The following is a 12718-nucleotide window of genomic DNA, read 5'->3' as shown; positions in this document are numbered from 1 at the left end:
TAACATTTTTCTTTAACTTGACTCATTTTTTTACTTAAATAAGCCATTTGAAAAAGAGAGAGTGAATTTAAATCACTGCCCCAAATGGCAAACCAGTCTCACTTGCCTTAAACAGAGGATGACTGAAAAAGAATTATAATGAAAACAAAACACTGTTATTAAAACTTTTACTCCCTCTGGCTCGCTGCAGGCACGTTGCCCCGCACCTGTTTTTGTTGCAAAGAGAGATTAGCAAGCGAAGGGGCGTTAAAGACAGGATGGCATCAGCCTGAGGCTTTCTCCTTGGCATAACTAGGAGGACAGCATGAGAAAGGAACAAGGAAGACCCTCCCTCTCTGTGATCCCTTGGTATTTATTGCCCGTGGGGAGGCCCCACCTAAAGAGGAACATCGCCCTAGACGTGCACTGTCCAATAGAGCTTTCCACAGTGATGGAGACATCTTACCCACAGCTGTGCTGCCCAATACGGGAGCCACCTGCCCCGTGTGGCTGTTGAGCCCGTGAAATGTGGCCGGTGTGGCTGAAAAACTGAATTCTGTTTCATCCGGTTAAATAAAAGCCGAGACACCTTGCTGAGTTTTAATGTAAATGTCAGTTGTCACACACAGCTCCATGTTGAACACAGCTCTGGACTGTAAGCCCCATGAGGGCAAGAACTCGCCTATTCATTCTCCTCTGGATTTCTAGGACAGCACGGTGCTTGATTGCCAAGAGCATTCAATTAATTCTCAACGCACCAGTGGATGAATCAGTAATTGAATGAATGAATGAACTATACTGCTTCTTGCAACAAGAAACTTCTCTCTGCATTCAGACTGTCCTGGGAACCACTAGCTCTTCCTGGTTAAGTAACTCTATTCCTGCCCACCCGGTTGCTTGCCTCTCTCCTCCCTCCAGGCTCCTCAGTGGGGAGACAAGCTTAGGAACTCGACTTCCAACATGCCTCCTCCTCTCCAAGCTGAGCTCAGGTCCACTTCTCTGCTGCCACCGAGCAAACAAAGAAGCTTTTGTGGTGTGGTTGCTTTTGCTGCCCCCATCTCACTCCCTCCGCCCCTGACTGGGATATTAGGTGCTTGGTGACAATTAGCAAGGTATCACCTGCTCCTGTAGAACCAGGCACCTGGCCTTGGGTTACGGTATGGCCTGAATACCCACCTGACAAAATCCTGCGCACTCCGGCACTGATCACCAGCTCTAGATGCGGACGCCACCCACCCTCTGGCCATGCCAGCCTCTGTCTTCATCCCTGCACTGCCCCCTCCCCATGCCCAGCCCTGCACGATGCCAGGGCAGCCAGTGATGGACGCCTTCCTTTGGGGCAGCATTAAGCAGCGGGGAGGAAGAGATGGTGCTCGGAAGATAATGGAGGCGCCAATGATTGGTGACAAACAGCCCCGCCGGAGGAGCGCTGAGTGCCTCTGCAGAAAGAGAAACAAAAGGGCAAAGGGAACAGCTCAGCTGCCTCTCTCCCTGGTGACTCCCAAGCTGCTTCTGTGATGTATGAGGCTGGGGGGTTGCTCTCCGCTGGAGTGCCGCCAAGATCCCCACCCAAGTCTGGGGCACCCTGATGCTCCCCACGCAAGGCTCTTGGGTGGTGGGTCTGCCTGACTGAGCCCTGGGATGGCCCCCAGGACCTCGAGGGAGAAGACCTGCACCCCCCACCACCACCACGCGCACACACGTCACGCACGGTGTGGGCACCAACGGGAAAGTCACCCTCTCTGGCTTCAGTTTTCTCAGCTTTAAAATGGGGGAAGGATATGGTGCATTGAATCTCCCAGCTCCCTCCTGGCCCCAAGGCTCTGTAATTCCAAACCTGAGGACCCGCTCCATGTGGGAAACCTACAATGTACCCCTCCTCCTGGGCACTGGGGCTTAGCAAACACTTCTTCCTCTTCAGACTTGGGGGCATTCCAAATGTCATTATAACAGCAGCAGCCACTTTTCCCACACCTGCTGTGTGCTAGGTACCCTGCATACAGACCCCTCGTATTACGTGAATTTCCCCTGCCCAGCAGCCCCACCCCACGAAGCCACCATGATGAGTCGCGTGCTCAGCTGGAGACATCAAGGCTGAAAGCAACAAAGAGGTGATCGGAGTTCACACACTGGATAAGTGGCGGAGGTGGGATCTGAACTCAGGCCAGACCCCGGAGCCCATGCCCCCTGGGGATGCAGATGCTTCTCCCCAGGAGAAGCTACCCCCATCGCACTTGGTTCAGGCTCAAGGTGGGACAGCTCCATTCCAGGCGGGGGTCTGGTCTTCCCTCCTTGCCAGGTCTGGACACTGTGGGGAGGTGGGTAGCGTCCAAATAACGGCGCTTCTGCCACGAGGCCATCGTCCCTTCGGGCGCCCCAGAGCGGTCATTCATAACACGACGGCGTGGCAAAGGGTTTCCGGTTTCAGGTGGCCCAGAAAAGCCAAATTCATCTTCCTAGAGCCCTGGTCTGGGAACGTCACTCCCCTCTCTTCAACTGCCCCCCGTAGCCCCCAGGCTCAAATCCAGACCCCTCGCCCTGGCGAGCAGGCCCTGGCCAACAGCTTCAACCTCATTCCCCGCTTCTCGGTGAGCACCTTATGCTCAAGTGAGGCCAGCTGCCTCTCTGTCTCCCATCCTCACACAGCCTGACAGCATCCTCATTCCCCCCTCCAGGGCTTCGCACGTGCTGCTCTCCGGCCTGGGATTCCCTCCCTACCTCCCAAGATTGTTTCAATCCCTCAGAGCCTTCCCGGGCCACTCCCTTCAGTTTCCAAGGATTATTTCTTGGTATCCTCGTACAGGCCATTTATTATACGTAATCTTTTATTGTTCTCAAATGAGCCCGTGCTGTGTGGGGTGGCCAACGGGCCAAAACTCCTTAAGGGAGGCCTCTTCCAATCCAGAATGAGGTTGGCGCAGCTGCTCAATTAACACAAGTGACTGGATCCCTTGCCTTGACTCCAAAGTCAGCTTCCAGGGGAGGGAGAAGAAAGTGCGAGCTTACTGAGCCTCTCAGGGGGACCCCATGGCCAGCTGAGCCCATCCTGAGGGTCAGGAGGAAGGGAGGGGTCGAGACTGAGGGCAAGCTGCGTGCCAGGGGCTTTCATGTATCCATCTCATTTATCGCCACAACACCCTCTAGTTTCAAAAGACGGGGAAACCATGACTCAGAGAGGTAGTGACTTGCCCAAGTATATACTCTGCTAGGAAGTGGCCGGGCTAGGCTTTGAACCCAATTCACATAAAAACCAAAGTATGTTAATTACCACCGAGTGGCTCTTCCACAGAGACAGTGAGCGAGGAAGGATGGGCAGGCCCAGCGGCGTGCTGGTAAATGTTTAACAGCTAGCTCTGGGCTGGGGAGAGCTCTGATCTGCAGTGTTTGCTCATTCCATGGTATAAATACTCCTGCCCTGGTCAATTTCAAGCCACCAATAAGGTAAACTCAGAGCTGGGGAGAGATGTGTAAATCGATGCCCGGTTGTGAATCCAGGTCTGTCCCTCACCAGCAGTGGGACTTTAGGCAAATCACACGCTCTCTCTAAGCCTCATTCCTCATCTGTAAAATGGGGAGACTGTTATCTCCCAAACGGGGGTTTCTGGGAGGCTTTAATATGACTTTGTGGGAACATGGCTAGCACGAGACTTAGCACATAATAGTTGCCCCCTCCTTCCTTCCTTCCTTCCTTCCTTCCTTCCTTCCTTCCTTCCTTCCTTCCTCCCCCTCCTTTCTTCCTTCCTTCCCTCCTTCCCCAAACCCTGCACCCATCACCAAACAAGGAGAACCCAGAAGGAACAGGAAGCCCTTTAGTCTTCCCTCCACCTTCTACTGTTGGCTCATCCCCCAGACGCCAGCGTGATGCCAGTTTGAGTGATGGTGGGCAGAGCTGGACAATGGACACATTCTCACACCAGAAAGGACTTCCAGAGGTGATTGAGCAGGGCCAGGAAACAGGCCCTGGGCTCAGTGTCTCGACCAAACCCCAGATTCAGGGGAGACATTATTCATTCATCAGTCAGTCAGTCATTCAACAAACACATCTTGAAGATTTGCTCAGAGCCAGGCCTTGTGCCAGAGCCAGTGGTGCAGGGATGCCTGCCCTCAAGAGCTCTCTGTTCAATGGGGAGACCAACCGATGACCATTTCCAGCCCCAGAGGAGGGTTGTTTCAACAGCACGTTACCAAAGTGCTGCTGGCAGCACTCACAGGGGACACCTGAGTGAGCAGGGGTAGGGGTGTTGTGGGGGGCAAGAAGTGGGTGAGCAGAGACTTGGAGGGAGATGTATGGGGAGTCAGGGGCTGTGCTGGCTGAGGGCAGATGTCTGCTCTCTGAGCCAGGAAAGGGCAGACGTGGGGGAGGAGGTGGAGGACATGAGGCTAAGGCCAGAAACCTCTGAGCAGAGGCCAAGTCTGCGGGGCAGAGAGGTGGCGGCTCCGGTCCCCAGGCCGTGTGACTGCAGCAGCAACCTCCCCTGTGGACTGGGGATACAACACCCATCTGGACAGCCGTGGAGGAGGGAGGAGGTCACATCAGCAAAATGGCTACACCAGCACTCAGCTCACAGGGCAAGCTTTCTGGTCAGTTTACTGGCCTGTGAGCTCATGGGGAGCTGACCTGTCTCATTCCAAAAGCCTAGGGGTGTGTGTGAATGAAACAGCGCAATGGGTTGGGGCGGGAAGGAAGGCTGAGCGTGCAGCGACAAAATCCAGATTCCAGTCCAGCCACTTCCTACCACCATCTTTCCATCTCCCTGAGGCTCAGTTTCCCTTTCACGTCTGATGTGAGAACTAAATGGAAGGATGGGCATGGAAGCATCTCGTCCACGCTCAAGTACCACCAGCAGGTAGAGAGTTAGGAGGTCTGGAGTCAGAGTAGGCATCACCTTGATTATCTGAGAGTCTTCAAGAAAGACAGAATGTAGTTCCAGGAGCAGAAATTTACCAACAGGAAGTTCACCTGTGAATCCAGCCTAAATGTCACACGTCATAAGCCTTTGCGTACACTTTACTGTAGAAAGCCACACACCCAACACCTCTCCACGTACCCCAGCACCAGGACGCACATGTCTAAAGGCCAAAGATGCTCTATTCATCCAAACAACCCACCGTGAGCGGTTGTGGGTGAGCATCCGCCATGTGTTTTGTGGGGAAGAGCAGAACCAGACGGGGTCCCCAGCTTCATGCAGCTTCTAGTCTACTAGGGTGGGGGATGGGAGGGTCCCAGTGAGACTGGTTCTACCCCCGAATGTCACTGGGAGAAACAACTCGGGTCTTGGGTTTTGACTGCCCCCAGTGTGGGTGTGGATGGGGGACAATGCGTCGAGCCTCCAGGGAAAGCCAGGGAGCAGGCGGGGGAATCAGTCACTCCCAGGCAGCAGGCCGTGAACCGTCCTCCAGGAGTTACCAAGAGCGGTAATCAGCAACTCTAAGGCTCGTCATGCCGAGGGAGGGTATCAAGTGGAGTCCTTCTCTATAAGAGGCAGAAATCAACTCCAGACGACTCAAGCCAAAAACAGTAACTGGCGGAACATTAGGGGGAATTCATGGAACCCAAGGACAAACTGGGCCTGGTATTGGGAGGACCCACGCGGCTTGAGCTAGCGCAGCTCTGACGTAGCCATGGTTAATACTGCTAACAGTCATCTGAGCCCACAGGATTAAGCAAAGAGCTTTGTACGTCATGATTCGTTCCATCCTGTCAACACCCTGGGAGGAAGGTCCCATCATTATTAGCCCTGGGGAAACCAGAAAAGCACAGCGTCTTGGGGGTCCCCATTGATAAGGGGGACTTTCCAGTAGTTCTCTGTCTTCCTCTGTTCAATATTCAGCTTCCAGGGAGACTGTCAGATGGGCTCATCTTGGGGATGACAGCTGACTGTGCCAACCTACCAAGATGGAGTGCAGTTAGTACGGTGGCGAATAATTCCCCAGGGCAAATCTGACGTGTTGCCGGGAGAAGTAGGAATGGCTGGTGGACACGCTAAATGCCAGATTCCTTTCCTGGGTGTCACAATGTCCTTTCCTGCTCCTTCGGGCTGCTACTCTCTAAACCTCTAGCTACGTACATACTGTATTTATTTGCTCCATCCATGGACTCTTGACCAATAGGTCTCGGGGATCACGAGCCCCCTCTGCCACCGGACCTCACTGCAAGTGTAAAGGTGGGTTCCAGGATCTCACCCACCTGGTTCCTTCCCAGGAACTTCATCCTGAAGACAGACGCCTCTTAGGAATCAATGTCCCACGTTTCACCTCCACTGACATTTCTCATTTAAAGCGGGGACGCTTTGCACCCTCTTGCATGTGGTAGAAGCCGCTGCATTCCTCCTTCCAGCGAAGAAAAAATAAATCCTTTCTCCTCTCCTCCAGGAGCAGTCGTGTCTTTGGATTCCTTCAGACCTGGGTTTGAAACTCCTGGTTCTTCCACTTAAAAAAGGTTCTGAGCCTCATTCATTATTTAAGAAAGAAAAGAAAGGAAGGAAGGGGGGAGGGAGAGAAAGAGAGAGGTATCTTGGGCCTCTTGTCCTCACCTGCAAAACATGGCTAATGACACCGCCTCATGGACTGTTTAGAGCATTTAATGCATAAAGCACGTCTAACAGGTGCGTGATAAATGGGAACTCTCTGTAATGTCACTCTTCTTCCTCTCAATCTTCAGCTAGACTCAAGAAAGACAGCCTTGAGTTGAGCTGGTCCCACCACACACAGTCCTACCTCCAGTTCTCTGCTCCCACGCGTTTCCCTCCCTGGCGCATTAGCCCTGGGCTTATTAATGTTCTCCCTTTGCTTCAAGGTCTAGCTCAAGTTCTCCCTCCTCTCTGAAGCATTCCCTTTATACCCCCCAAATAATCACTCTTCCCCCGAGAACCTCCTGTAGGGGACATCAATCCACTTGGCATCTAGCAGGTATCAACAAATTTCCACCTGGATTTTCATTCATCTTTATGGGTACATGCCCGACCCCTCGCCCCACTGGAATGACGGTCACCGTCATAGGTCTTTCTCTTTTCAGATGTGCTCTGCCCACAACAGATGCCCATTCATTCTCTTGATGATGATGAGGGCTTTCAGGGACACCCCGTCTCCCATCTGTGCAGATGAACATACTGGACAATTTTATCTCACTGGGATTTGGGAAAGAGTAAGGCATCCGGACTGGGCATTGGACACACAACAACTGTCTGTGTGGCTGGAGCCGAGGAAGCGACTGAGACCCCTTCTCACCAGGAGACAGCAGAGCACAGAGGGAAAGAGACAGTCCTGGGTCTGAATCTCAGCTTGCCACTTACTGACTGGGCGGCCGTGGACAAGTCATTTAACCTCTCTGAGCCTCAGCTTCCCCACCTGGAAAATCACTTTAACTCTCAGGGTGGTTATTAAACAAGACAAGAAGAACAAGGCGCATGGCACCGTGCTGGCACAGAGTGGGAGCTCAGTCAGGGCTAAATAAATGAATTTCAAGGGGCCCGGGGATGGAGCGGAGGTGGACTGGGTGGCAAGCCAGGTTAGACGCCTCCATGGATCCCAGGAAACCCAGTTAACAGAACTAACCAGCCTCCTCTTTGTTTGGCTCTTTGGTCTCCGGCTTTGAAGTCACCACTGCTATAACCCAGAAACCCCAGCGCGTCACTTAATCGCCTTCCACCGCCCCTCCCCCACCACCCCTCCCTCCAACTGTAGCAAGGTTCCGGTCTGGGTGAGACAGATGTTCTGAAAAGCTGGGGTAGCCAGGCCAATCTAAGGCATCACTGGTACCTTGCCAGCCCTTGCCCACACGCCCTGTCCAAGGAACACTGGAAGGGAAGAGGGAGCCTGGCGCTGGACCGGTCGGGACTCGGAAGGCTCCAGTACTCATGCCATTAACAAATCTTAAAACTCTGGGCCTCCGTTTCCTAATCTGTGAAAAGAAGAGCTTAAACCGATCTTGCAATGGGCGAGGACTGTGCAGCAGTTAGCACGTGCTGGCCACACTGCAGCTGATCCGTGTAATACTGGCTATTGAAAAAAAAAAACAAAAACCCGGCTATGATACAAGGAGAGGAGCAATGTTAGATTGTTTAAGGGGAGAGCTGCGGAAAGACCGTTCGATGCCGGGTCTCAGTACCCGCTTCCACCAGGGCAGCTGTCCTTTTGTGCCTATCATCTTGTCCAAGGCAACAGGTTTAGGGGGTGGTAATCAGTTCCTACACTAAAAGGGTTCTCCTGGTAAAAATTAGAAGTTTCAGAACCAATGAAGTAAGAGATCTTGGAGGTCGCTTTCAGCTCTAACATCCCCTGAACTTAAAAAACAAAAACTAATTCAACCTCTCAGGAAAAACTCCAGTTTGCACCTTGGGTGGGAAGGGAGTGGGGTTTATTGCTGGCGGAGGGGCCAGGTTGGGGTCGGGGCGGCAAGGGGAGCTGGGGTCGGGGCGGCAAGGGGAGCAGGGACGGAGCAGCCTGGCCCCGGCAGGGCCCTTAAGTTCCCCGCCAGGGGCTGAGAGCGAGCCGGGCGGGGGCCTGAGCCCCGCCCCGCGCCCCCGGCGTCGGGTGGAGATGGTGAGGGAGCATAAGTACGTAAAGTCCTCACGCCAGCTTGTGCATGCACAGCTCCCCTGCAGTCTCGGTGCTGCGGCTTCCTCGGCTCATCCGAGTCCGCCCCCGCATCCCACCCACCCGTTGACACGCGGCTGCCGAGAGAGAACTGGAAGGGCCTGTGGCTGGGGCCTTTGGCGCGTCCTAACTCGGCCTGCCCACTGCTAGCCTTCGCGGAGACTTCGCCACGGCCCAAAGAGGCAGGTCCATGAACCACTCTCTTCCCCGCGCCCCCAGGGCCCGGTGCCCTCTCTCTCCCAGGCCACCGCCCAGGCACGAGTGCATCACTGCCTTCCCAGTAGTGCCCAGACCAGGTAAAATGGGAACTGAGGAGTTAAAAACCAAGCGGGTTTCTCCTCTTGGAGAGTCAAGATACTGGGGAGTGGAAGCAGGGGCAGGAACTTCCAGCCCAGCCAGTCCTGTGTGCAGCCGACTGCTCTCTCCTCCCAGTGCACAGACCCACCCCTCCACAAAGGTGAGCCCCTTGGCTCTGCGGCCCACAGGAACAGAACCGGCGAGGGCGCACTGCCCGTGCCTCTCCCTAGTAGTGACCGCCATTGCCCCCACTGGGCAGGCGTGTTTCTGAATGCCTGCCCTGGACTCTACCCTCCCCGCCCTCCGAAGCAGCCCCTGGCAGGGGGTCCGGCACAGCCAAGTGCCAGGTGCACGGCTCTCGGTCACGTCCAGGAAGGGCGCCCTCCCCCGGCAAGCCGGCCTGTTGCATCTCGTACAGACCCTTCTCGTGCTCCCACCCCTTCGTGGGCACGGATGTGGAGCGGGTAAGGAGGGATCCTACTCTCGAGCACTCTCATCTCTGCAGGGAAGGGAGGGCTCCCCGGCTGCCCAGGACCCCTGCGCGCGCCCCACGCTCGGAAAGTTTCCCATCTGCGATCAGGATCAGCGCTCTTCCCTCACCCTGAGCAGCGGAGCTCAGAGGCCATGCCGGCTGCCCCCGGCCCAGAGGCGCTCACCCCCGGCGCCAGATCCCCCAGCCTCCAGCCAGTTGCAGAGGCGGGCCAGGGGAGTGGAGGCGCCAAGACGCCGGCTCAGCTCTCCGCAGCCCCGCAACCCGAAGAACGCTGCTTGCGGGTTCTGGGGAAAATTGCAGGGTGGGGTCCTGACGGAGCGGGGTTTCCCACCAAAGCCTTTCCCATCAGTCGCCATCCTCACCCCTGCCGCGTCTCTCTGGTTCCGCGCATTCCGGGGGAAAGGGGTGCTCCCCTCCTCCCCGCAGCCATCCCCGCTCCCTTCAATGTCCAGGTGAGGGCGCCAGGTGCCTTTCAACAAAGCCCAGTGCCCTCTCCGTTGCGCTGGAACCGGGACACCACCCCCTCCCCGCCCCCATATAACCTTTCCCTCTAGAGGCATCCGAGGGAGGGAGCCGTCACCCCAAAGTTGGGGGGAGATTTTCATCACTTTGGAAGGTCTGTTGTTCCAAGGGTAAGGGGACAAAGTACAGGGCTTGCATTACTTCTGCTTTACACCAACCCCTCCCCGCTCTCTGCCAGCAGGACCACCATTCAGGCTCGAATTCTGCAGCTTCTCCCATCAACAGACCAAGCACTCTTCAAGGACCTCGGGGTAGACGGGGTGTGGTTATTTTAGGGGGGACACCCCTTCCCGGAAGGCACTCTCTCAGAGTTTGGCTAAGCACCTCCCGGTGGGGCAAGGCACACACACGGCAGAGGACAGAGATGGTTCCCCCACCTTCATCACCCAGTTGGGCTAGGGACTGAGACCCTACTGGTCACAATGGCTACGTTTTGGCACGCCGCATCCTCCTCCGCCTCCGCGGCAGAGCCAGGATGTAACTCCAGACGGGCTGGTTCTGGGCATCCAGGTTTGGTACCAGGCTTAGGGGGTAATCGCGGACGCGCACCCTCTAGTCTCCGCGCCCACGGCTCTTCGCCGGTCCAGCCTCCCTCCCGCCCAGCTCGTAGCGAATGTGTTGGCTCGCTGCCCGAAAGGTGCCGGGGTCGCCAGGTTGGACTGCCGCGCCACTTAAGACCCACCAGGCGGCGGCGCCGGGCTGGAAGCATCGAGGCTTCGGCGAACCCTGGACCCTGGAGCTGCGGAGGCACCAATCACTCTCTCTAGGGACCTCCTTCCAATGGGTCCAGCCCAGCCGGGACCAAGTCCATGCGGGACGCACACACACCGCTGCTCAGACCTTCTCAGCCCCCGGACGCGTCCATGCCTCCCTCCACACTAGAACCACACACTCCACTGCACGCACACACACTCCTGGCCCACGAAGCAACACAACCCCCGCATGCCTGCACCTCCACACATCCCAGAGACGTACACTCCTGCTCAAGTGTCACACTCCCACCTCCTATGCACACACGCCCCGTGCCCCCCCCAAAAGAAATACAGCCACTCCCTGTCACACATCCCTAAAGGGACCCATACACTTGGGACACGCGTGCAACGCCGCACCTCACACACTCATCCACCCTGTAACACGCTCACACATGCGATGACACAAGCTCACACACTTCACACCCTCACCGAGTAGCTGGCACCCGCTCACACCCCCACACACTGGCTCACACGCTTTCTCACACACACACCTCTGTGTAACTGACATGGACACTCAAACACCCCTCCAGACACTCACTCGCTCACACACCATCACACACACTCACATCTCCAAATGCACTCCGGCAGCCTCTCCACACACAGCTCCCTCCCGGACACCCTCACACTGAGGCGCAACAAAGACACACGCTCATACACACGCGCACACGCACACCCTGGCACAGACCCACGAGCGCTCTCTTCAAAGGAGACATCCTCCCTCCCTCGTCAAGCAGATCACCTCTGCAGACCCCCACGCCGGGAGCGGGGCTCGGACCCGGAGCCTCTCAGGAGCGACCCTGGCCCGCGCCCGCCGCCAGCTGCCCGCCCCCGCGCGCATCCCCAGCCAGGCTCCGGCCCGCGCCCGCTCACTCACCGCGCGCCAGGTCCAGGATCGCTGGGAGCAGCAGGCAGGCGCAGCCGCGGAGGCTCGGGGCGGTTCGCATGGTGCCCGGCAGCTGGCGGCGGCGGCGAGGCGGCGGCGGCGGCGGCGGCGGCGGCGGCGGCGGCGGGGCCCCTAGCCATGGGCTCAGGCGCGCTCCTGCCTCCGGCCGCTGGCCGAGCCAGTGGCGGGCAGCACGGGGCGCCGCGGGGGCGCCCCCATGCCGTCGCGGCCGGGCCGCCCGGGAGCCGGGCTAGACTATGCTCGGCCTCTGCCGGGCGCCGCGACCCTCGCGCTCGGGGCGACCTCCGGGCGCGCCGCAGCTCCCGGATCCTCGGCTCCGCGCGGTGTCCACCGAAGCCCGGAGTCGGATCGGCGGCAGCGCCGGAGTTTGGAGCCGAATCGCGCTCTCTCCGCCTCGCGCTCGCCTCTCCCGGCTGCGCGAGCGCCCCTCCCCTCGCCCTCCCTCCGTCCCTCCCCCTCTCCCCGCCCTCCACTCGCCGCTCTCTCGGCTGTATTATACAGACTTTTCTTTAATCCTTTCTGCGCTGTTCGGTTCTCGTCCGCTAAGCCGATTTATTGCAGGGAGAAGGAGAGCCTCCCACCTCCCGTCCCCCTCCCCCTCCTAGCGATCTTCCACCCCTCCCCCTCCCCCGCCCCTCTTCCCCCCAGGTTCCCCTCCTCACTCACAACTCGCTTGCAGCCCGTAGCTCGGTAACCCTCCCCCAGCTGACCGAGCACCCCTGCCCTCCAGGCCAAGCTCCATCTGATCCCGCTTCACCTAATCCCGTCCCTGGGACACCCTCGCCTGCGCGCCGACCCCCAGCCTGGTGGAGGGAGGCAGCCTCCCCCTTGAAAGCGAGGCCATCCGTGGAGCCAAACAGGCAGGGTGTGGCACGGGAGCAGTGGTCTTACCCCCTATTAAGGATTAGGGGCATCGGTGTTCTGAAACTTCCAAATTATGGCTGCCCTCCCCCAGGCACACATGGAAATGGGATATGTTTTGTTCTTTCTTCCAAGAATAGCCACATTCCTGGACCCAGGCAGAAATGGGTAAGGAGCTGCGTGTTTCACCCTTTGGGCAGACCCGATTCCTCTTCTCCCTGGGCCTGAGGATTGGGGTTTGGGACTTGTGTCTTATCATTATCCTCCCACCGACACACACACACGCGCGCGCACACACACACCAACCATTGAGCC

The 12718-nt window shown here is 57.3% G+C and overlaps 1 protein-coding gene across 4 annotated transcripts in view; it reads right to left on the bottom strand.

Moving 5' to 3' along the window:
- The window catches only part of IGSF21 (immunoglobin superfamily member 21), a 272330-nt gene that overhangs the window by 233071 nt on the left and 26541 nt on the right, over nt 1-12718 (bottom strand). The window contains exon 1 of one of the 4 annotated variants that reach the window (XM_067722126.1): nt 11513-11941. The exons of 1 other annotated variant lie outside the window; for it this stretch is intronic. In XM_067722126.1, the coding sequence (XP_067578227.1) occupies nt 11513-11582 (70 nt within the window). In that variant the 5' untranslated portion in view covers nt 11583-11941. Of the gene's footprint in view, nt 1-6166; nt 6191-9726; nt 9752-11512; nt 11942-12718 lie in introns of those variants that run through there. 2 more of the 4 variants (XM_067722142.1, XM_067722145.1) reach the window with 2 other exon arrangements.

This window comes from Pseudorca crassidens, chromosome 2 (assembly GCF_039906515.1).
Source record: "Pseudorca crassidens isolate mPseCra1 chromosome 2, mPseCra1.hap1, whole genome shotgun sequence".
NCBI classification, from domain to species: domain Eukaryota; kingdom Metazoa; phylum Chordata; class Mammalia; order Artiodactyla; family Delphinidae; genus Pseudorca; species Pseudorca crassidens.
Note: the sequence above shows the minus strand (reverse complement) of the source record. Positions and strands in the feature narration are given on the sequence as shown.